General features: G+C 35.4%; 1 protein-coding gene across 5 annotated transcripts in view; it reads left to right on the top strand.

Annotated features, from left to right (window-relative positions):
- PPP3CB (protein phosphatase 3 catalytic subunit beta) overlaps nt 1-24,036 on the top strand; it is a 48,162-nt gene extending 24,126 nt beyond the window's left edge. Inside the window, exons 9-15 of one of the 5 annotated variants that reach the window (XM_060034790.1) lie at nt 441-566; nt 8,105-8,182; nt 13,168-13,194; nt 15,262-15,346; nt 16,078-16,175; nt 20,980-21,009; nt 22,419-24,036. In XM_060034790.1, coding sequence (XP_059890773.1) covers nt 441-566; nt 8,105-8,182; nt 13,168-13,194; nt 15,262-15,346; nt 16,078-16,175; nt 20,980-21,009; nt 22,419-22,597 — 623 coding nt within the window. In that variant the 3' untranslated portion in view covers nt 22,598-24,036. The remainder of the gene's footprint in view (nt 1-440; nt 567-8,104; nt 8,183-13,167; nt 13,195-15,261; nt 15,347-16,077; nt 16,176-20,979; nt 21,010-22,418) is intronic. The other 4 variants (XM_060034791.1, XM_060034792.1, XM_060034794.1 and 1 more) reach the window with 4 other exon arrangements.
- The last annotated feature ends 1,292 nt before the right edge of the window (nt 24,037-25,328 follow it).

Genomic DNA, 25,328 nt, shown 5'->3' on the forward strand with positions numbered 1-25,328 from the left:
TTTATTTCCATTTAGCTGTCCTTTTCAGGTTGCTTGCAACTAAAAACATCCTCTTAAATTCTTCCAACTTGTATGAAATTTTAAACCTAGAAAATTGCTCATTGTCATTCTGTGTTTCCTCTAAAAACTGAGTTTTCACAATTTTGGATTTAGTAAAAGTGCATGTTTATCATTGGATTATAAAGTAAAATAAACATTCGAGAAAGACTGGGAATTTCATTAATAATGACAAGTGAAGATCTGAGTATGCTCTACATAAGAGTGTGTTAAAAGCAAAAGTGTGTTACTACTAAAAATTTCTACCTCTCGCTACTAGCCCTCATTCTACTCACCCCTTGATTCCCCACCCCCTTAAAAAGATATTTTTCTGCTTATATGTGTTTTTAGACTTTTAGAGCTAAAGGCAAATTGTTACATTGACATTCAGACTTATCTTGCAGCTGCTGTATTAAAGTATGAAAATAATGTGATGAATATTCGACAATTTAACTGTTCTCCACATCCTTACTGGTTGCCCAATTTTATGGATGTCTTCACATGGTCTTTACCATTTGTTGGAGAAAAAGGTATGATTTTTATTTAAAAAAATTGTTTTATTACTGTTATATTTGCTCCAGTGTACTATTGCAGGCATATACTACTTGCTAAAGGAAGCTGAAGGCTAATTTCACTGTGGCTACAGCTCTACTTGTGTCAGTGGGTGTGGATATGAGAGCCTCAAAGATATTTTAGTTAGCTGTTTACAGCCCCCATCTGAGGGTGTCTGGAGGACTGGGAGAAGACTTATAAATAGCCTGATGTTGTCTTCAGCTGTTGGGTTTTCTTTCTTTTTTTCTTTAGCTTAAATATTTTATGAAGGAATAGAGGAATAGCTTTGCTTTGGAATGGACACTTTTACATATTTTAACACCACTTTTGGGGATGTCATGGCAATTCATGGGAGAATTTAATTGCCCTCATTTGAGGCAATATTAGTCATTTTGTAGCAGTTCTGTACTCTCAAAAATGATAAAGAGAAATTCAGATTCTGACCTGATATTTCTTCTCTTATATAAAAAAATATGTATACAATTTTAGTGGTAATGCTTTTCTGATAATTTAGAGATTCCTATTACTATGTATTTAATAGGCTTTTTTAAAAAAATAAATGCTATTTAAGAGATTTTGTTTTTGTATTTTATTCTAGTTCTTTAGAGTTCCTAAGATTTCCTTACCTTATCACATTCTTCTTTTTCCATTTTAGTGTTAATTTTCCCACAAAGCAATACCTCAGTTTCCATACGTGGAATATAAGAATATTAGAGTACAGACATGATTGTAAAACATTTTGTTCTATATCCCTCTCTATTTTTTCTCACCTCTTCTGTGTTACAAAATGTTCCTTTCTGTCTGAGATATGTTACTTCTGCCAAGGCAATTTTTCGTTCTGCATTTCAGAGTTAATACTTAAACTGTGTATGTTAAACAGTTTTTTTGCAGATTGCCTTTGGTCTTTGTCAGTTATTCCGTAGGTCAACATTAATATGGGGATAGAATTACCCACTTTAGCATTTGAGAAGGGGGCCAGTAAAGGGCTTAGGTGCAAGGGATGCATTACACTTATAACCTTCTATCTTTGGTATATGAGAAATAGTTCAATGATAGCATCATCAGGCTAAAGGAAATTTAAGAATTCATCTTGCTCATTCTCCTGCCTCCAGGCTAGACTGCAACACAAATATTTTAATGAAGAATGAGTGGGGTGGGGGGTGGGGAGAGCAGGGAAGATAAGGTAGGAGGAGAATGGATATTTCTAATTTGATTTTCTTATGCCTCCACAAAAAAGGAAATATTTCATTATATCTAATCTAAATGTTTATGCTATGAGTATTCAAACAAGGAGAGAGAAGATAATAGGTTTTCTCAACGAGTGCACCTATCAAAAACCAGGACATCATAGAATTTTAGATCTCATAGTATACTTAACAATCATGTAGTCTAACTCCTTTTGAGAAATTTAATCTAGTTTCTGTGGCTCTCTCATAAGTGAAGAACAGTGGAATTCAGTGATCCTACATTTGAAGTCTGCTACTAAGTGATCGTCTGTTCTTTTTTGCCACTCTAAATCATCTTAGCTATTGTGAGGACGTATTCAAACCCTTTGACCATTTTTGTTGTTTTTCTGTGGATCTTCTCTAAATTATTCATATCTTTCTAAAACTGGGAATCTCAGATTTGAACATTATATGCAAATAGAATCCTAACCAATGTTGAGCACAGTAAGAAAATTTTCTCAAACTCTTTGCCTAGTTTTCCATTTTAATACATGTTAGCTGTTTAAATAGCCTAACTACTTCTTCATTCTAATGAAAATGTTCTTTTGGTGTGAAAAGCAGCAAATGGCACTTCATTTGATTCCGCATCGAAAAAGCCAGTTTGGCTCTGATCTAGTCCCTGGGAAGCAACTAAACTAACTAAGCCAGAGGCTTCCTTGGAGGCTGGTTTAATCCCAAAGTTAGATGAAAGTAGTGTTTTTTAGCCTTTTGGGGGCTTTTTATTTTGTTTTTAAAAAATGTTATGTTGTAAAATTTCCAGCACGATACAAAGGTAGAGCGAATAATATGATGAATTCCTATGTACTAATTACTCAGCTTCGACAGTTATCAAATCATGGCCAATACTGTGTCATTTATATCGCCATCCACTACTTCCCATGCCACACCTCAATTATTTTGAATCAAATCTCAGCTGTTATTTTTTGTATCTATAAATATTTTAGAATGAATCTCAAAGATAAGGACTCTTAAAAAAATTAAAGTACACAAATACATTTATTAATTTCTTAATACAAAACCCTTTTGAGAATCTCGTGAAAGTTACAGACTTTTCCTCCAGAAAATTTCATGTACGAAATATATGTACCATCTGTACGTATGTAACATTTTGAGGATGTTTACAGATCTGAAGTGGATTGGTAACCCCACTCAGGCTTATTGGCCCCAATTTAAGAACCTCTGTTTCAGAGAGTCCAGCATAGTGTGATCTTCTGTAGAAGGTCATACATGTAGGATTTGTTCATTTGCTAGATTTTTTTGGAAAGTCTGTTTTATTCAAGGTACTAAGGATACACAAATACAAGTAAGATATTGGGTCTCTGCAGATTAATAGGGGACTAAAGATACATAAGTAATGATAAAATGTAATATGGTAAGTGCTCCAAGACAAGCATAGTTTTATAGGAATTAACAAGAGAGAGGAGATTATATCTGTCAGAGGGATTAAAGTAGCATTTGAACTGGGGCTTAAAGAATGGTGGAATTGTGCTGGTAGATCTGGGCAAGAGAATTCTAGGTGAGAGAACTTCCCAATCCTGAGTCTGAAAGGAAGAAAGCATAACGTCACTGACAAATGTTGAGGGGTTCAATTAGATTAGCAAGTAAGATGTATGAAGGACAGTAGTAGAAAAAGAATGAAAAGTTAAGTCAGGGTTAGATCAGGAGGATCTTGATCACTTAAACAGAGAATCTGGAACTTTGATAAATGGTGAGAAGCAACTGCAACAGAATATAATCATGATAGTCATTTAGAAAAATTACTCTGGTGAAGTGAACTGCAAGGAAGACTAGAGATTGGGAGACCTGTTGTGAAGCTTCATCGGGAGTCAAAATGGAAACATAATGAAACCCTGTTAGCATTAGGAATGGAGAGCATGGGAGAACTGCAAGAACTGTAAAAGAATCAGTGAGACTTAACAAGATTGCATGTTTAAGAGGAGGGAATGGTTGAAAATGGCTTGGATGTGTTGAGTCTGGTAATGATAGTGCTATTAACACACTCTGATGAAACTTCTGTTATTCTAGCAACCGCTTACTTCAGTTATAGCTTCTCTTCATCTTCATTGGGATTGCTAGGCCTTTGAACGTGTTGTTTTCTTTTTTAGTCAGATCCCCCCTTGCCTCTCTTTCTTCTTAACACACCTCCAAACTCCTTTCTCTCGTTTTTCTACTTTGTTCTATAAATGTTAGCCCCAGTAAAGTCTAACTATCCATTTTTTCCATTCTTACAGTCAACATATAAAGCACTGTTGGAGATATTTATACAGCCTTATGATTTGGTACCACCCTTTGATTTCTAGCATTAGCTAGGCTCTCAGTAGTACCCAAACATCCTTTATATCACTAGTCTGCTTCCTCACTCATTTCCGTTAGGATATATTCTAAAATTTTATCTTTTTTACTTAAACATTTTCTTTTTCTAGCCACTTCCGTTACTCTCAGAGAGAACACGTACCATTAATGGGAGCTTTCTGTACTGACTGTTCCCCTGCTTTATAAATTGCAGTCTTTTTTTTTTTGTCCATGCCACACCGCTTGCAGGGATCTTAGTTCCCCAACCAGGGATTGAACCCGGACCCTTGACAGTGAAAGTGTGGAGTCCTAACCAATGGACTACCAGGGAATTCCCAATAAACTGCACTCATCTTGAATTCTTATCCTGCTGAAGATGTGACCCTTCTATCCAGGGCTAGCCTTTCTAACTTGTCCTTATATTTCATTACCCTTCTGCTTTTTCAGGAAAGTTACTGTATTATTTACATCTTCTATATCTTCAAACTCTCTCTTCTAAGCTCTTTTGTAAATTGTTCAAATCTATATGATCTTTAAATAAAAAATAAATAACATTTCCTTTTTCTGATATCTTTCATTGACTACTACTGTGCTATGATTCTCTTGCCTTTCCTTCACAGCTAAGCTTCTAGATGGAAAGCACTACACACTTAAAAGCTACTATTTAGTATCCATAAATGACTCTGGTAACTTTCAGGATAAACCTTAGCCTGTCACATGTGGACCTTCCCTACTTTCTCTTCAGCCTCACTTTTTGTCTTTTTCTTTCACGTTCTCTATGTTCCAGGTATGAAACAGCCCAGCCAACTTCCTTAATGTACTATATGCTGTTTAAATTTCATGCCTTCTTACTTTTTCTTTATTTTTTCATAACAGCTTTAGTGAGGTATAATTCAAATACCATACACTTAACCTATTTACACTGTGTAATTCAGTGGTTTTTAGTATATTCAGAGATGTGCATCTGTCACCACAATCAGTTTTGAAACATTTTCACCATCCTCCCAAAGAAACCTTGTGTCCATTAGCATTCACTCCCCAGTTCCCCCCACATCTTCTTTCCAGCCCTGTGCAACCACTAATCTACTCACTATTTCCATAGATTTTCCTATTCTGGGTATTTCATGTAAATGGAATCATGCAATATGTAGTCTTTTGTGACTGGCTTCTTTCCATAATGTTTTCAAGGTTTATCCATGTTGTAGCATGAATCAGTACTTTATTCCTTTTTATGATCAAATAATATTCTATTGTGTGGATATACATTTTATTTATCCGTTCATCAGCTCATGGACATTTGGTTGTTTCCACTTTTTGACTACTATGAATAATGCTGCGATGAACATTCCTGTACAATATGGTTTCATTTTTCTTAGGTATGTAACTGGGAGTAAGCATTGCTGGGTCATATAACTCTATGTTTAACCTTTTGAGGATCTGTCAAACTGTTTTCCAAAGGAGCTATACCATTTTACAATCCTACCAGCAGTGTATAATGTTTCCAGTTTTTCCATATCCTCGCCAACACTTGTTATTATGTATCTTTTTTTATTATAGCCATCATATTGGATATGAAATTGTATCTCATTTCCCTAATGAATAATGATGTTGAGTATATTTTTATGTGCTTATTCGACATTTGCGTATCTTATTTGAAGAAATGTTTATTTCTAAATGGATTCATTTTTAAAAGGATTATTTGTCTTTTTACTATTGAGTTGTAAGAGTTATTTGTATATTATAGAGGCAAGTCCCTTATCAGATATACGATTTGCAAATGTTTTCTCCTGTTCTGTGACATTATCTTTTCACTTTCTTGGTTCCTATGTTTTCTTCTAAAAACTTTATAGTTTTAGCTCTTACTTTTAGGTCTTTGATCCTTTTTGACTTAATGTGTGTGTGTGTGTGTGTGTGTGTGTGTGTGTGTGTGTGTGTGTGTGGTGTGAAGTGGGGGTCCAACTTCATTCTTTTGTATGTGGATATCCAGTTGTCCTAGCACCATTTGTTGAAAAGACTATTCTTTCCCCAGTGAATTGTTTTGGCACCCTTGTTGAAAATCAGTTGACCTTAAATGTGAGGTTTCATTTCTGGACTCAATTTTATTCCACTGATCTATATGACTTCTTCATAGTTTTTCTAACTTCTGTTTAGAGTGCTTTATCTACCCTCTCCACCTGGCAAATTGCTACTTCATGATTCCTCTACCAAAAGCCTTCTTTTCTTTTTTTTAAATAAATTTATTTATTTATTTTTGGCTGTGTTGGGTCTTCATTGCTACACGTGGGCTTTCTCTGGTTGCAGTGAGCGAGGGCTACTCTTCGTTGCGGTGTGCGGGCTTCTCATTGTGGTGGTTTCTCTTGTTGCACAGCACGGGCTCTAGGTGCGTGAGCTTCAGTAGTCATGGCATGCGGGCTCAGTAGTTGTGGCTTGCAGGCTCTAGAGTGCAGGCTCAGTAGTTGTGGCACACAGGCTTAATTGCTCTGTGACATGTGGGATCTTCCTGGACCAGGGATCAAAATTGTGTCCCCTGCATTGGCAGGCGGATTCTTAACCGCTGCTCCACCAGGGAAGTCCCAAAAGCCTTCTTTTCTTCAGCAGATCTTGTGCATAACTCTGCGTACTTTCAGCATAGTGCTCATCACTTTTTTGTGATATAATATGTATATATATAACTATTTATCCTTAGTAGTTAGTAAGCTTTTACAGGGTAGAGACTGGACCTTTTATATCTGAATCCCAGAACTTGAGCACAGTGCCTGACATGTGGTGTGCTATTAATATACTATAGGGGAAATAATAGGGGCAGTATTGAATTTTGTTTGAATGTGTCCATTTCAAGGTGCCATCAGGACATCCAGGGGCTAATATTCAATAGGCGTTTTTATGATTAATTGAAATTTGCTTATACCTTTAATTTTTTTATTTACTCATTTGTCAAATATTTACTGTATGCCTCTCATGTGCCTGGCATAGTACCAGGCTCTGGGGATGCAGTAGTAAACAGAACAGCACCCTGCACTCATGAAGCTTTCATTTTAGTAGGGGAAACAGACAATATACAAATAGTCTGAGACAGTTGGCAGTAAAACCGGCAGGGAAATCTAGAGATTGAAGGAGAGGTCGAGACTGGCAATAAAGAGTTTGGAATCATCTTCAAAAGGTGGTAGTTGAAAATATATAATAATGGATGGAATCACCAAGAGATTGAACATATAAAAACAACAGGACTGCAGAGAGAATCTTGAGAATGTCCAAATTTGTGGGAAAAATAGTCTGAAAGGTAGAAAAAACAGAAGAGTAGAATCCTGGAAACCAAGGGAAAAGAGAAGGCAAAAAAATATATAGAACGGTGAAGGAGAATTAAACCTAAAAAAGAACCATGGGTTCCAGTTGTTAGATAGTCATTAGTAGTCTTAGGAATTAAGTTTCAGGGGAATTGCTGGAGCCAGTTTTTAAAAGATTGAATCCTGAAACTTTTTGAAACAGTGGAACTGTGCCATGGTTTTCTCTTACTCCTTTTTTTTTTTTTTTTTATTTTAAATATGTATTTATTTACTTGGCCGTGCCGGGTCTTAGTTGCAGCATGCGGGATCTAGTTCCCTGACTGGGGATCGAACCCAGGCCCCCTGCATTGGGAGCACGGAGTCTTAACCGCTGGACCACCAAGGAGGTCCCTTTCTTACTCCTTAATGCTGTATCCATAAATGAAGAATTTAAATGTATGTATTTAGATGTTATTCATCCCTGTTCTTAGCCCTGTGGGGGCTTCATTTTTTTTTTTTTTTCCTGAGAGACCTGAAAACTTATTCCATAAAGAATCTCTCAGGCTCGTTAGCCACTTAATTTCTTTCATTTTAAAAGCCCTCATAGCTTTTAATTCCATCATTTCTGCTATCAGAATATGTTCGTCTTCTTGGATCATTTGTATAAATAGTTGCCCTGTATACATATAGATAGTTGAATATGATAAACTAATGTGTAACTTTTTTTTTTAATAGTGACAGAAATGTTGGTAAATGTTCTGAGTATTTGCTCTGATGATGAACTTATGACTGAAGGAGAAGACCAGTTTGATGGTATGACTATTCATTTTACTGTTTTTTATTGTGAAATAGAATCTTGTAACTGCCCAGCTTTAATATACTCTTGTAAAATATAGTCATTGCTCTCAAATGGCTATGCTATTTGATAAGTGACAAGTCAGTTTTTCAGATATTATTTATTTTAAGATTTTAAAATCATTTTAGTAATTTTTGTTTTCTGTTGGTATGGGGAAGAAAATGAATTTAGGGAAAGGGGAAATCTGGAAGAAAGAACAGAAGGAAAGGAAAATTGAAGTGCTAATAGAATGTGGTTCTTCATGAATATGGACACTACTTAGAGAAGGGAGGATAAAAATGCTTTTTTTTCCTTGGTACTGTATTCTTAGTGCATCAGAAACATACCTGAATACCCAATGCCGTTGTCACTTCTTCCTTTGAAAACTCAAAGTAAGCTGTTCTCAATTTATGAGTGGTTATGTTCTAAGAGACCACTTGTTAGTTTAGTTTAAAATTCAACAAGCATTTTTTCCATACAAAGTTATACATGGTTGTTAGTTCTTATGTAAGCCAACCAGCCTATGTACCTAATGCACATTTATAGTATAAACTAATACAATAGAAACAAAATTACTTTTATTTTTATGTTCTGAAGTTTTTATTTAGAACTTAAATTTAAATATTTATATTAATTAACTGAATGAACAAAAACATAAACAGTTTGTAAGCTGAAAACTCTTTATTCCCTTCCATATGCCCCTCACATCTTTGTTGCAGCATACTTTTCATAGTTTTAATTCGCATATAAATGTTTCCATGTATTAAACATGGTCTACATATTGGTAAAATTCGATACCTACATATTTCTAAGTATATCAATATACCATAATCTTTGTAGTTAGTATTATATTGTTTGGCATTTGGGTTGCTTTAAATTATCTTTATTATGAATAGCATTCAATAAACATTCATACAATAGTTTTAATTTTCCTTCTTGGAATAAATTTCTTGAAGAGAATTACAGAGTTAAAGAGAATGAAGAGTTTTAGCTTCATTATTTTAGCTATGAACTGCCAGATTACTTTGCATAAAAATTGGACCAATATGAAGTGTTTCTAGCAATGAATCTATAGACCTGTATTTCTTCACAGGCCCACCTAATTGGGTTTTGGTTGTTTTTACTTATTTTGCTTGGTGGCTATAAATTACAGTTGGTTTAATTTACATTTCTTTGAATTCTCATGATGCTAAGGGAGAAATTACTATCTGCTTTCCCAACTATGTAAACTGTCCCTATCAAGTGACCATTTAACAAGTAAAATCTGAGTAAAAACTGTTTAGAAATTTCTCTACTTACCAACAGGTTTGATTCTTAACCACAATTTTAAGTCCATTTGTTGAAAGCACAAAGTGACTATATACAAGTGTCTGCTAGTGCCATCTGTTGGTGGCAGGCAGGGATGTGCTTTTACTCTGGTTTATAGTTTTGTTCATTGAAATAAATTATATCAGTTCTTTTTTTGTTTGGATAATAAGATTCAATGAATAATATTAATTTTTCCTTATTTTAATTCTCTATGATATTTTGTAGACGCTTTTAGTTCTAACATATTTCATCATATCTGTCTTTTCCATAAAATTTTTAAATAGTTTTAACTAAATATTTATTTTCCATGTTCTGCAATCACTGTTGTAAGACTAGTTCTGGGTTCAGATTCTAGTTCCTCATAATGGCTATGTGACCTCGGGCAAGTTACTTAACCTTTCTGAGCCTCAGTTTTTTTATCTTCAAAATGAAGATAATAGTTCCTACTTCATAATGTTATAGGTACTGATGTAATGATCAATAATATAATGAAATCATTTTTGTACATGTTCCACTAATTTTTTCAATAGAGTTTTCTGTTAATTTGTCAAATTCTGTGAACTATCTAGTAGGAGTTTTAATTGGTGTTACATTAAATCTATATCTGAATCTAGGAAGTTTTTAAAAAATAATATTTAATTTTCTAAACTAAGATCAAAATCTCTTGCTCTATATAATTAGTTCATTTACTATAATTACTCCTTTTAATATATTTAATATATAATTATTTAAAATTATATAGTTTTTCTTTGGGAAAAATCTGTTATTACCAAGTTAAATTAATATTTCAGTGTTTTATGTTCTTATTACTATTGCAACTGGTATCTCTCTTATATTTTCTGACTGTATAAAGGAATTATATGTTTGTGGGTTTATCTTATGTTCAACAAGTTGGATCAGCAGAATTACTTCCTACGGTAATTTTTGTTTTCCTTCACTTTAAAAAATATGTCATTTGCATAAGGCTGATATTGTTTATTTTCTACATTTTTACCTTTTATTTCTTTTTCTTCAAAAATTTTGTATTTGGGCTTCCCTGGTGACGCAGTGGTCGAGAGTCCGCCTGCTGATGCAGGGGACACGGGTTCGTGCCCCGGTCCAGGAAGATCCCACATGCCGCGGAGCGGCTGGGCCCGTGAGCCATGGCTGCTGAGCCTGAGCGTCCGGAGCCTGTGCTCCGCAACAGGAGAGGCCACAACGTGAGAGAGGCCCGCATACCGAAAAAAAAAAAAATTGTATCAGTATTGTTAATAGTGTTAAATAGAAGTAGTGATAGGTGATGCTTTAGTCCTCTTTCCATAGTAAAAAGGGAAAAAAGTTTCCTTGTTAAGTCTAATATAGTACTTGGTTTAGATACTGATGATTTATAAGAAGATAGATACTGAATCATTTTTGGGAATTCAACCAGAAGTAAATATAAAATTTTATTATATTCCTTCTAATGAGATTTTATGTATCTTATCAACATTTTTCCTATTAATGATAAATTATGCTTATTTATCAACTTGTTATATCATTCTTACACTCCAGAGATGAATCAAATTTGATCATTAAAGAGGCACTGTAGTTTAGTGAAAAGGATCAGTGGTTCAGGTGTCTTGGTGCTACCATTATACTAGCTGTGTAATCTTGGGAAAGTCACCCAACTTCTCAAAATCTTCTCTTCCATAGATTGAGGGAATAGAGAGGATGAAAATTCTTTCCCACTCTTTAAGTAATTTAAAAAATTATGACAATGTTTCTACGGGAAAATACACTGAGTTCCATCTTTGAATACTAGAAATAGATCTCCCTTCACTGCCAACATGGCAGGTGCAATTACTCCACATTTATTCACCCTTACACTACCAAGTATTAAGAGCAGGGACGCCAAGAAATTTTTTTTTTTTTTTTTTGCGGCACGCGGACCTCTCACTGTTGTGGCCTCTCCCGTTGCGGAGCACAGGCTCCGGACGCGCAGGCTCAGTGGCCATGGCTCATGGGCCCAGCCTCTCCGCGGCATGTGGGATCTTCCTGGACCGGGGCATGAACCCATGTCCCCTGCATCAGCAGACGGACTCTCGACCACTGCGCCACCAGGGAAGCCCAAGAAAATTTTTTGAATATGGGTATGGGAGTTTGCATCAAGGAATGAGAGTGGCTTGGGGGAGAAAGAACCTTGAGGAATGGAGGAAAGGGGAGGAGTTTAGGATAGATACTAGGATGGGATAGGGAAAAGAGCTACTAGAACTACATTTGTTTCCCTTTCTTACACATATTCCCTTATTTCTTCCCCTTAACCCTGTCTTTTCTTCTTTCCTTTGAGCATGATAGCATACCTTCTCTCCTCTCCTTCCCCTTTTCCTACTCAGCAGTGGAACCATGTTATGGACTGGGCCTGGGAAGAAATCTGACTTAGAAAGAAAACTTGTTGGGTTGGGGATTGCTGTGGAGACACAATAAGGGTTTAGCTTTTCTGTGGGGGAAGGGAAAGAACAGGATTGGACATTTCCCACTGGGAGGAAGGAAAGAGTAGATTTTGCATATTGAAGGCTGAAATTGGCTAAAGGAATAAGACTCTCTTTCTTCTTAAGTGATGGCCTTTGGTATTCTGTATTGTTTAATGTACATGTGGGTTTATTTTTAAAGGCAAAAATTTGCATAAACATATTGCATGTGTAAATGCACATAGTGTTCCTTTTAGAGGTGTTATGTAATCATTAAAGGGAATTTCTGAACACTGATTTCTATGATATTTAGAATGCATACTGTTTCTTTCAGTTATTTATCTTTTGTCTTGAGTTTGGTAAAGGAAATACATAATCCATATGTGTTATAGTTTTACTAAACTAAAACTTTGCATTTCCTATAATGGAATCATGTATCTCAGCATTAGAATGGAAAGCTCAAATGAGACATCTCTGCTGCCTACTCTAAGAGCTATTACTTGCTTTGAAACAATCTGTTGCTATTTGTGCAAAAAGATGTCCCTAAAACTCCCAGATTGGACTGGGAACAGACAGCACATACTGTTGATCCTGAGTATGTGCAAAAGTTCCACAATTCTGATTCAAGAAATTGTGTGCTCTTGTTATTATGGAGTGTGGGAGGCTTAGCCTTTCCTTTATTGGGAGTGGGTAAGGTTTTCCACTGAGGTAGTTTATAAAGTTACCTACATTTCTCTGTGTATGCTACAGATTTTGCAGATGTTGGTGTCCTTGAAGAACCACATGAGTTTGTATCTCATTTGTGTCATTACCTTTCACTTAACATACTTCCATGGGTGACACATTTCCTTAAGGGTATTAATATAAATGTGCGATTGTTGTTAGCACAGTCTTTTATCAGTCTTATGTGTTTTCACGTGTTTTTTTCTGTCCCTAATTTGTCTACTTTCATCAAATATTATAGTCATTCTGTCCATAATTTCTTCTGAACACATATCTTTTAAGAAATCTTTCCTTTAGAGCTCTACCCAGTGGCATCCCTCCTTTATTTGCCAGATCTTACAGTACTACATTTTTCAAATTTCAAATATGAGGACCTTCATTTTTCTCCCTTTCTTTCTACATTCATTCTTCAGTACCACTGCCAAGTTAAATCTCTATCTTTTTATTTGTCTCAACCACCTTTTCTCCATCATTCACTTCCTTTTTTCTGGACTCTCCATCTGAAGAACGGCTCATATATGGCAATAAAAAAGGTACAGACCAGACAGAGTAACATTGTTTTGAAATATGACTTCATAAGTTATTCTCATGTCCATGTAAGTTTGTGTATTCATTAAGTATACTTATGCAGAGTCCTCTTGGGCCTTGTGCAAATTTAGTTTAAGTTTTATCTAAGTTAGAATTTGATGTTTTTAGAAGTCATATTCCAAGATATCTGTCTTTCTGTGCATGGAAATATTTTTCCCTCTTTTTCATTCCTCTTGTTTTAAAATTTCATTCTTTTGCTTATTTGTAATGTTTTGTACTTTTCCCTGCATGACTAGGGGTGTTTGATTGTCTGTCTGATTCCCCAAAGTAATTTTACTGTGGACATTTACTTTAATATTATGCATGATGTGTTTGTAGACTGATTTAAAATCCTGATTTGTAAAGTGTTTTTATATTCCAGTGAATTTTTAATTTGAAATCAGTATAGTTTACATATCATTCAGTTTTATAGATATATAAATTAAGGCTGAAAATGTGAATGTATCTCATTACAGCCATCCTCCCCCATCTCTGTACTCCTCTCCCCCAGTCTGGCTATTTCAAAAATTCTGTCAATTTTAAAACAAAATATATTAATTTATTTGAAGAGAATCAGACTTACCCTATGTCCTTGGACAAGACACTTAGTAAAGTTAGTTTCTTTGTCTATAAAATGAGGAAATTGAACTTTGCAGTATCTCTAATGTCTTCAGATTCCAATATTCTATGATTTTGAGATTTTAAGTAATTTTTTTGGCGTCTTAGAAATACCTGTGTAGTACCATGGACCTACACAGTTTTGGATTTGTAAAAGCTATAGCTTCAGCACTCATAATATTACACTTAGAGCATCATAAACATGGTTGTGGAGCCTATTTTCTCTAAAATATGTCTTTTGTTTTCATCTTTGAAATTGGATCTCTTTTTCTGTTTCCTTGCAGTAAGGTCCAGTCATCATCTTAGTTTTTAATTATATGTATTTGTGGACTGCTTGAATTTTAAATAAGATGCTCTAGCCCAAAAGACTTTTGGTTGTTCAGACCTCTGTGTACCTAAGGCCCCTTTTGGTCTAGTGTCTTTAGCCTTTCCTTAACCTTCTCCTCAACCACGGTGCTTCCATATGTTTGTTTTCATCATGTTGAAGCACAGTTCTAAGGAACCACACTCTTGGGTCCAGAGTGATTCTAGTTGCTGTATATGAGATAACAGGACTGAGATTGTTGTTGTTCTTTCTGGAGGCCAAGGGAAGGAAGATAACAACCTCTGAGTCTTTATTCAGGCAAAGATTCAGTTATTTTGATATATTCTCTTCTGTATCAGTGATAGGCAGTGCAGCTAACCATTTCGAGATGAAGCATTAGTGATTCTTTAGCCATGTTTTTTGGGGAGTCTTTTCTCATTGCTCACTCTCCTTGTGTCATACTCACGTAGGGATGTAAAAGCTTGTATATATTTGCATGACCTTAGAGGACACTTAGTCCATGAGGTTGAGATGTACATTGTTGAAATGCTGCTATGGTCCCTCGTTCTGGGTCACCTGCCCAGTAGTCGCTTCATATCACTGTTTTCAGACCAACTTTGAGCAAGGAAGCTTCTTTTGTCATAGTATGATGGGATATTTCCAGCCTGCATGTCAAAGGCTTTTATGATAATCAAACAGAAGTCTAAAGGTTATGACCAGTTCTATTCTGTTAGTCTGCATGCCATAGGCTCTCATGAGAATTAAACAATGACTGTAGAATTGTTACCATTTTTTTGTCCTCTGGCTTGTGATACAGGTTGGACTCTAGTTTCTTTCCCATTGCTGTTTTACTGGTTAGTCAGTAGTGTGAGAGTGATAAAGTTGGCTGATTACTTTTCAGTTGTATCTGTGTCAGATCCCAGTATTAGATCAGTGCTGAGCTAAACATTGAAAGAGAAGCTTTTTGGCATGAGTTCATCTAGTTTCTTCCATGTGAGCTGGTGGCGAGGGGCTTGGTGTTGGTTCAGATGAGAGTGAAGCAGGCTAATAGAATGGTACAAGTATGGATGCCCTAAACTTGAGTCTTTCTTTCTATTTATTCCATTGAAAGTAGGTTCAGCTGCAGCCCGGAAAGAAATCATAAGAAACAAAATTCGAGCAATTGGCAAGATGGCAAGGGTCTTCTCTGTTCTCAGGTAATGATATATTTTCCCAATGATTTGTTTTACAGAAATCACTTTTATTATACTTTATTATAAGCGGTGTCCTGTTTGATATCTAAAAGCAATATAGTAGCATTCTTTCTATAAAGAAGTTGTATACTTACATGTTGAAGAGGGGAACACAGGTCCCTTTGAAACTAGTATTTTTGACCCTTGTGATTATTATTGTTCACCTTTGGCATCTCTTGTCCTTCTGTGATGAAAGTATTAGATCTACACCTTAAAATTAGAGCATAATAAGGAGGAGGGGGCACATTTTAGAGTGTTCCTGATGAACTTGCTCATCTATAAAGGAAGTCCTTTTTGCTGGAGTCACAAATTGTCTTCCTGGGGTTAATTCAGGAAGACCAGGTTTAAGGGTGCACATGAATGGGTTAGTCCTTAAAAATTTGTTTGCAAAACTGCTTATATCAGACATGAAATACCATATTTTATCAATATTATGATACCCATTGGTGATGAATCTCACCACATATTTAATAAATCTTTTCAGGAAGAACAATATATGTCTCAGTTGTACGGCATACCCTCATATCTGAAACATTTAGAACGTGGAAAAATGTATATCTTGGAATTGAGGAAAATATGGTAATAGCAATGAATGTCATAAGTTACATACATGGCCTGCATCTGGGCCCCATCTCCTCTTTTAACCTAAGTACTTGTTGGAAGTCTCTGATCTTTGTTATATCTCTCTGCTATAGGGAGGAGAGTGAAAGTGTGCTGACACTCAAGGGCCTGACTCCCACAGGGATGTTGCCTAGTGGAGTGTTAGCTGGAGGACGGCAGACCCTGCAAAGTGGTAATGATGTTATGCAACTTGCTGTGCCTCACATGGACTGGGGCACACCTCACTCTTTTGCTAACAATACACATAATGCATGCAGGGAATTCTTTCTGCTTTTTAGTTCTTGTCTCAGCAGCTGATACAAGCAGAATACTATATGATAGGTAGTGTCTGATTAATAACCTGACCAGGCCAGAAAATGATAAAATGGGTATTCCTTTCAATTGAAAATAATGATCGGTCTCTCAGCTTTTCATGAAATGATATGGGAATAACTCATATCATAATGTCTGAAATTATTTATTCGTTTGTCTAATGCACCATTTTCTTTTTAAAGCTTCAGTTTCAGAATGTGAATCAAGGATATCCATATTACTTAAATGGAAATGTAATTCCAAGTTTCTTATTTTTTTATCTTTCTAATTTATGTAATTGTATTAGACTGTGCTTACATTTTCAGATGTTAATTTTAGAATTAACAATCTGCTTGAGCCCCAGAACATTACTTATGCACTTCACTTGCCAAAACATTTGTGCAAGGTTTTGTACCCTGGTAAATGATGCCAAAGTTTGTTTTCTGTGGTGTTTGTCAAATGTTCTATGTATAATTGACTGTCTGTAACACGCTGTTTCCTTCCTCTGCAGATGTAGCTGCTTTCCTAAATCTGTCTGTCTCTCTTTAGGTTAGCTGTATGTCTGTAAAAGTATGTTAAGTTAAATTACTCTATCAGACACTTGTCTGTCTTGATGTAGAAGCAACTTTGTAGCACCTTGTTTTGAGGTTTGCTGCATTGTTGCTGTACTTTGTGCATTCTCAACATGAATGTAACGTTAGATATTAAGTCATTGTTATAAGGGGTGGAATTTAAATCCTGTAAGTCAAAATTGAAAGGGTGTTATTAAGTGTGCCTTTATTTTGCATGAAAATAAAAAGAATTATACGTAAAGCATTCCTGTAATCTGGCTCATTGAATATTTTATATTTAAAAAAAATCTTAAGTTTTTTTGGAGTAAGTATTTGTGTAAATACTGGGTTAACTTTTTGAAAGCCCATTACAGATTAAATAGAAGAAAGTGATGTGAATGTTATAGACTATACCCAATAACTGAAAGTCTAGATTTCTTTCCCTTGTGGTTGGAAAGCAGAAAATGTGATATGTAAAGCCTTAATTTATGTTTTATTGTAGTCACTTTTGACAGCCCTCCAAGGGTCATTGTTGTATTAAAACAGGAAGCAACAGATCTGATGTCTTCTCAGTCATGTTTGGTGTTGTAATTAGTCAAATTTTTAAGGCAAAAAAATAGGAAATTTTAATTTTAAATTTTGAATAAATTTAAATTAGATTGACTTTTCACAATTTCATTTCACTCGGTCTCATAATAAATGCTTAAATAAATAAAAAGAATTTTTCTGTAGATAAATAATTTCTACTTGTAGCCTATACATGTTCTATTTATATGTTATTGTGTTGTCTGCTACCACTACTGGTATATGTGAGATATATAAGTATGTTTTGAAATTATATCTTCAAATTTTCATTTTGAATGAGGTTTCTTTTATTGATTTAAAAAAAATCTGCTCTGATTTTCTTTATATTTCTTGCCCTTCATTTTTCTTATTATCTTGTAAACATTAGGAAAATGAGCAAAAAATAATTTCATTAAAACAAATTAAGAAGACCTTAAACATTCAATAAAACTAGCAAGAATGTTAATAGAAAAGGATGAATTTTAATAACTTGAAAAATGCCATATCCTTCCTCCTGTTTGTTCAGAAAAGGAAAAGAAAACCTAAAGGGTCTCACACTTAAGTAAATCTAAACTACGGTCATCTCTCAGTTATCCTTGGATATTTTGTTACTTTTATGTTGTATCCACAGCGAACCTTTCTTTCAGATTTTGCAATTAGTGCCTGCTAATTACATGCTTTGTTGAGAGCTCAGCACATCTATTTATTCTTAATTTGCATGCAGCCTGAAGCTCAGTCTTCCAACTTTGAAATCACCCCCAACTGCAGGGAAGGATTGAAAGACAGCTTTACTGAAGGGACTGTCTATTCCCGGCGTAGAGTGAGTTACTGGATGGCGCTGAGCTTAAGGGGTCCGATTTGGGAAACTAGATAGCTCCCTAGCTCTGCCAGCAATGGATCTCGATCGTGTGGTTTACATTTGGTTGAAGTGATTTCTCTATCATAAGACAAACCCATTTTGAAACAAATAACAAAACTCATACAGAAGTATGATCACCCATGTGATTTTTAAAAATTTATGTAACATTTAAAATTTTAGTAGACATGACCCCTGACGTGAATACCTGAGAGCTAAGTATTGCAAAAAGAAAGTTATAAAATTCTAAGACCTCCGTCCTATTGTCAGAAAATAGAAATTGTCTCATCAATAACTTTACAGTTAATTTATGATATTTCTCAAGTGTTTTTACAAACTGCATAACTCTGTTGGAGTAGGATTTGATAATCATATTTTATGTGCATTTTCTTCTTGGAAGTTTGATTGGGAGCTAGCCGTTATAATGCTACCTTCATGAGGACCTAGATGAGAAAATATGTGGCCATCTATATTATAGTAAGGTCAATTCCTCTTGATCACTTATCCTGTGTAGTATTGAGGAACACAGTTTGAAACAGCATTACACTCAAACTTAGTAAGGTCATGTCAAGATGCCCCATAAAACTGAAAAAAATTGAGGAAAAATAGTGCTTTTCAGATAGAATTTTGCAATTATCAGATCTCTTTCTTTCCAGCTTAATATGTAAGCTTCAAATGATCTTCTTTGAATTCTAAGCATTCAAACTTAACATGGTATGCAATTTTGAGTGTGATGTACATTTTGTGTCCTAAAAAGCATTTAGGAGCATTTAGAGGCCTTGGGAAAGAGCAGAGAATATAAATTGACCTAGAAAATGCATATAAAATTAAAAGCCCCCAAAAGTGTATTGTCATTTTCATAATTTGAAAAAAATTTTTATAGACTTTAAAACTATCGACATACTAAAATAGATACTAATTCTTACAGTGATAATCAGTTTTTTATTTTTAATTTATTACTATATATAAAATACAAATTATGAAATATCTCATATAAAATCACTTCTGTTACCACAAGCTCTTTAAAACATAGATTCTGATAGGCATTTTATTTTTCCCTATTTAATTTCTAAATTATAAAGAAAATAGTCCATGTTTTGAAGAATAGGAATTCCAGGGCTGATCCAGTAGAGGTGGGTCATTTATCCCAGTTTTCTGTCTGGACAAATTCCAAGAGTATTTTCCAAGTGTACAGGGCTAGATTTTTTAAATGGTGATTTAAATAAGTACAGTGGGTATACAATAAGTATATCTGCTTTAATTTGTAATATGATTTAACAGTTGAGAAAAATTAATTCTTCCTTTATTCAGTGTTTATGCTCCTTTTTTGGGGGTCCCCACTTTACTATCTGATTGAGATTACAAACATCTAATTTAGCCTTCTTTAATTCCTTAGATTCATCAGTGTCCTTTCACATTAATAACTGCTTTGGATAAATTTTATTATTTCTAAATCATGTGTACTGCTAAAAGTTCATTTTAGGAATAATTATTCTAATTGGCCTTATCATTGAAGAAGCAAAGTAGAAGGGATGGAACATTATCAGTAGTATGAATTTGTGCACTTTGGGTAAAGTAAGAATTGAGACTTGGCAGTATTATCAGGCAATAATGTCCTCTGCAATCTTTGGTCCTGGTCCTCAGTGTGAGTGCTTTATACAGTTTGAACCCAGAAATGAACCAAAAGAATCTTTGACTACAAAAATATGTATGACTAAATATGTTGCAATTCTCTAAATGGGCCAGAGACAAGCTATACCAAGAATGTATTTCTCATTTATATGACCTATATGTATGTCCATATCATGAAATGAACAGGATTTATTGCCTGTAAGACCTCAGTTCTATCTCTTGATTCCTCTCTAGTTGGTAGATGGGCTTGAAAACATGCTCAGTAGCCTTCTTATTGTCACTTGAGGCTGTTAGTAACTGAGGTAGATTTGAGTTCGTGATACACTGAACATAAATGGATTTTTATATATGTTACATGTTGATATCTTTAGATATCTTTAGATATTTGGAACACCAGTTATAATAGAAAGGACGTTTCTAGTAGATAAGAGGAGTCCTTTTAGATTACCCACAGAGGACAGCACTATGGAACTGTTCTAATTAGAGTAATTCACCAAGTTTACTGACCATAAATTTCATTGTAGCCATACCAACTTTTGCAGCTTATGCTTTGCCCTATGAATTAGAAGTGACAGGAAAAGCATTGCTGACCCCTTCTAGTTTATATCTTAGGGGACCAACTGGTGATAAGTTAGACATGAAAGAAAAGAATCTCATTCTGTTTGCTCTACTGCAATTCTACCATCATAATTTCACTCTAGAGAATTTCCTTGTGATTGTGATGGATGTGACATAATAAACATGTTGGAAAATTCTAACGTCATCAAAATACTGAATTCAAGATGGGTAATTAATACTAGTGTGCATTTGCATGGATGCTGAGGTGTCTGTGTTTACAATAGGTCTATGTGTTCTGTGCTCTGAGCGATGGTGTCTTAGTGCTGTGTGTAAACTGTGCTGTGTCAGGAATTGGGGGATTGGATGGGGCTCTCTAATACGGGTACTATATATGTTAAATTGTAAATGATAATGTAGTATGGGGTACTGTTATATTTTAAGTAATCATTGCCTTTTCTGCTGTACGATATGACCCTTCTCATCTCTCTCATTCATTTTGCATGCCTCTGCTCACTTCTGTACAGCCACAGTTGAGGCTATTGAGGCTGAAAAAGGTACGATCAGAGTCCTTGCACTGGGCAGAGATCTGTGGTGTGTGGGTGGGCATCAGTGAATGTCCTGTGGGTGTGTCTTACTTCTAGCTTGCACAGTCCAAGATGAATCAGACTCACTGACTCATCAAGTTTAACAGTCATATCTTTTTCTTCTTCTTCTTTTTAAATCAAAAGGACTGAGTTCCATAGTGACAATTTGGTTTTTTCCCTTTTCTAGTATAGTAATGCGACCAGCATTTAATGTTCCAGAATTCTTTAGAGTACAGCATGTTATGGTATAATATTATAGCATTTACAGTTGCAAATAAAGATCTGTTCCATATTTTGCATGATTCTGTGCTACTCAGATTTTTAAATTCTGAAGTGCAATCCTCTCTAGATGTAGGTTTGGTATACTCATGATATAAAAATGACATACTCATTTTCAGTAATTCACCTGAGAGTGCAGAGTTGTCACTGTGATTTTGTGCTGCAGTCTGGGCTAGTGTTTGCTGATAATATTACATCGCGTATATCATGTATTGGGTTGGTATTCCACGTTGCTGAAAGCTTTGCTGCCCCAACCCCTTACTTGGTTCACATGCACAGACTCTGAGTCCCAGGGATTGCATATTAAAGCAACCAAATTATAACCAATAGTATGGAAATTTTTTTAATGTACATTTTAATAATAGAGGATACATCACTCCAGATGAAGTGAATGAGAAACCATAACTATTGGAGGAGGATTGCCGTTTATTTTGATTTGGGTTTCCAAAGAACAGGCAGTGAATGGCCAGTGAATTAAGGAAAACATCTCCTAAAATATGGAACTATAAATACGTTTTACAATCTGCCAAACACAGATCTAACTCCTGGAGGCATTTCCTACCTTTTTCATTTCATATTGGTGGTAATGGGGCGATAATACCTTGACCTCCAAGGTAGTTCTGATCTGCTAAATTTTAACTTTCTTTTCTTCTCCCACGCTCTTGGTACAGATTTGTATGTTGAGGATTAACCTTGTTTAGCCTCCTCACTTGCCCCTACTCTTGTTGCTGCCTTACTGTGATAGTCACTGGTGATCTTAGGGCCTGAGGTAGGAGATAATTGATGTAGTAGAAGTCAGGTTGAGACCCTGAGACCATTGCCTGGAGGTCTTGGGGGCAGGGGAGGATTATTTTTGTGTGTGTGTTTTTTTTAAGGCTATGTAACACTTGTCGTCTATGAAGCTGTCATGTTTATATTTAGGTTTAAACATTTCACATTTTTAAGGGGAAATCTAGAATGGGGATAGGCTTCAGTTAAAGTAAGATTTAAATGTTGCTATGTACAACTAGTTTCTTTCTTCTTAAAAATCATTAATTATGTTTTTGAAATCTCAGAAATGTTTTTCAATTACTGACGTATCAAATTTGCATTTTGTTAAGCAATACGAGGATTCTCTCCACCACATAGAATCTGCAGTTTTGAAGAGGCAAAGGGTTTGGATAGGATCAATGAGAGAATGCCACCCCGGAAAGATGCTGTACAGCAAGATGGTTTCAATTCTCTGAACACCGCACATGCCACTGAGAACCACGGGACTGGCAACCATGGTGCCCAGTGACCCACGGCTTCCCAGGGACTCTCACAGCTCGGGCCCCAAATGGACAGATCACCCGAGGAGCTGGAGGGGTCGGTCAAGCTGACTGTAAATGTCACAGTCCCTCTGGAGAAACCATTGTGCTTTTGAGACCCCAGCCCCCTTCCTGGATGGAGGCTTGAGGGCCCTGGGACATGTTGTGCTATCTGATAAGATTGGGTCATCGCTGCCAAGGTGGAGAGCAGTGAGCAAGGGGCTTGGGGCAATTTCCAGTGGAGGGCAACTACACCTCCATTTATGCTTGTGGTTCACACATTTAAGTTTACAAATGAGATTTCTTTTTCCCCTCAGTAGAATTAGATTTTGTTTTTCAACCATAACTTCAAATACAATCCTAAGAGATAATGTGGACTTTTTTTTCCCCCATGAAATGTCTTTAAAGGATGAGTTAGCATGGTCTTAAAATACATTTCCGAGGTTACTAAGCTGTGTTTTGAATTATGGGCAAAATGCTGAGAAACCCAGTTGGCATTTATACAAAATGCTGACCTCAGGTCTGTAGTTCCTAAATGTGGCTAATTCTGTAATATAGTCTTGGTATTTTTCAATTATGAATGCATAACCTATTTCTAGGCAGACTCTCTTACTTGTACACAAATCCAAAAACTAATTTAGAATCTTTCTTGCCCAGATCTTTTGAGATTTACACCCCAGAGATTTAAGAAGAAAATCTCTAAATTTCAGAATTATGAAGAATTACAGAATTACTCATTTAAGGTACTTTAAAAGAAGTTTGTACATTGTCAAAGTAAATTTTAATTCAAATCATGTCTGTAAAACTTGACGTATTTTGTGTATGCATGTTTTCATTTTGCAAATATTTAATATATAGACCTATGATGTACAGGTACGACATGTATAGGTTACCTAGATGTTATGAGAAATTTTAGTTTACTGTGAGTACTCAAGTTGCTTAAATAGCCACCAGGGTGATTTACTGCTGGCTTCCTATCATTTTATGTTTTGATGCAAAGGAAATTTTAAAATGTTCTGGAAGTGTTTTTGATTAAGCAGTGCAGCATAGAAGCAACAGTTCTGTTCAGTCATTCAGATGTTAGTGGAAGCATAAAAGTCAAGATTGCATGTTGAACATTTTCTTTTGATAGTTACAGAACTGCTTGGTTAGACTAAATGGAACCATGTGCTAATTTTTCACAATTACTGACCTGTATTGATTGCCACAGTAGTTTGGTATTTCCCTTTACTTTGGTGGCCTGCTTCCCTCATGCCCTGGAATACAACTCAGAGCTCCAGGCAGCGGAACCATCTATTGTTTGTTTGCCAGAAAGTGCACCCTGTATGGTCTCCTTTCTAAGTTGGAAATATTATGCATGTGCAGGACTATTTGAGTATTTTATAAACAGTAGCACACAATAAATTCCATGCATGGGCCGCTGCTCCTATCTCTGTGTTGGGTTTTATTTGGAAGATGTAGTCTGATTTGACCTCATGCAAATCAGAAAATCCTGTTAGTAGAATTGGGATATTCAGAGAAAATTATCTAATGGGTAGTTCATGGTAATATGATGAATTAAATTCTTGTCTTCATAAATTTTTCCTTTTTTTTTACTTTGCTTATACTTGTTTTACATGAGCATTAGTAACTGAGCACTCTGGGTGCCTATTATAGGCCTAAATCTGTTATTTAAAATCAGTGTTTCACTTAACTTTTAACTGAAAGAAAATGTTATTGTCTAGAATTTTGTTACAGTAGTATTTCAAATTTATTAAGTTTTAACAATAAGAAAAGAATAATACTGCATTTTCGTTCTTTGTCACAATCAAAATAAGTATAGAATTTTGCAAATTGAGCGAAATTTGCATATTGTTCAACATTTTATAATAATATAATTGTATAGCAACTTTAATTACATTTTTCAACAATAATTATAATGATACACATTATAAAGCATTAATTTAGGGACTTCCCTGGTGGTCCAGTGGTTAAGACTTTGCCTTCCAATGCATAGGGTGTGGGTTCGATCCCTGGTCAGGGAGTTAAGATCCCACATGCCTCGCGGCCCAAAAAATAACCAAAACATAAAACAGAAGCAATACTGTAACAAATTCAATAAAGACTTAAAAAAAAAAGCATTAATTTAACTTGAAGTATATATACATGCCTAATTCAAGGTAGCAAGCAGAACTCCAATTGTTGATCATTACAGCTTCTGCTTGCTGTAATATTAACTTGCATCCCAGTCCATGAGCTGCCTTTACAGTTATTATGTACTGTATACCTTAAATATTCTCTTGATGTTATTGGTCTGTGAAAACTATGCATCTCTAAATTAAGAGCTTAACTAATATATCAGGTAGCAGGAACTTCTTTAGTTCCTTAGGTCCATTACTAGGGTTATATAGTGTTTATGGGAATCATGGGTAAACATAAAATATCATTAGCAAATCAGAAGAATTAGGGTTAATGGCAAAAATTAAGAAGAAAATAAGAGGAAGGAATGGAACTCAGAAAAAGTGGTATACATGAAGAGTGGTAGAATATCACCCAGTGCCTCATAGATCCCTTCCTACTTTTTTTTTTTTGTAATTTATTTTACTTACTTTTTGGCTGAGTTGGGTCTTTGTTGCTGTGCACGGGCTTTCTCTAGTTGCAGAGAGCGGGGGCTTCTCGTTGCGGTGTGCGGGCTTCTCATTGCGGTGGCTTCTCTTCTTGCGGAGCATGGGCTCTAGGCTC

This window comes from Delphinus delphis, chromosome 16 (genome assembly GCF_949987515.2).
Source record: "Delphinus delphis chromosome 16, mDelDel1.2, whole genome shotgun sequence".
NCBI classification, from domain to species: Eukaryota; Metazoa; Chordata; class Mammalia; order Artiodactyla; family Delphinidae; genus Delphinus; species Delphinus delphis.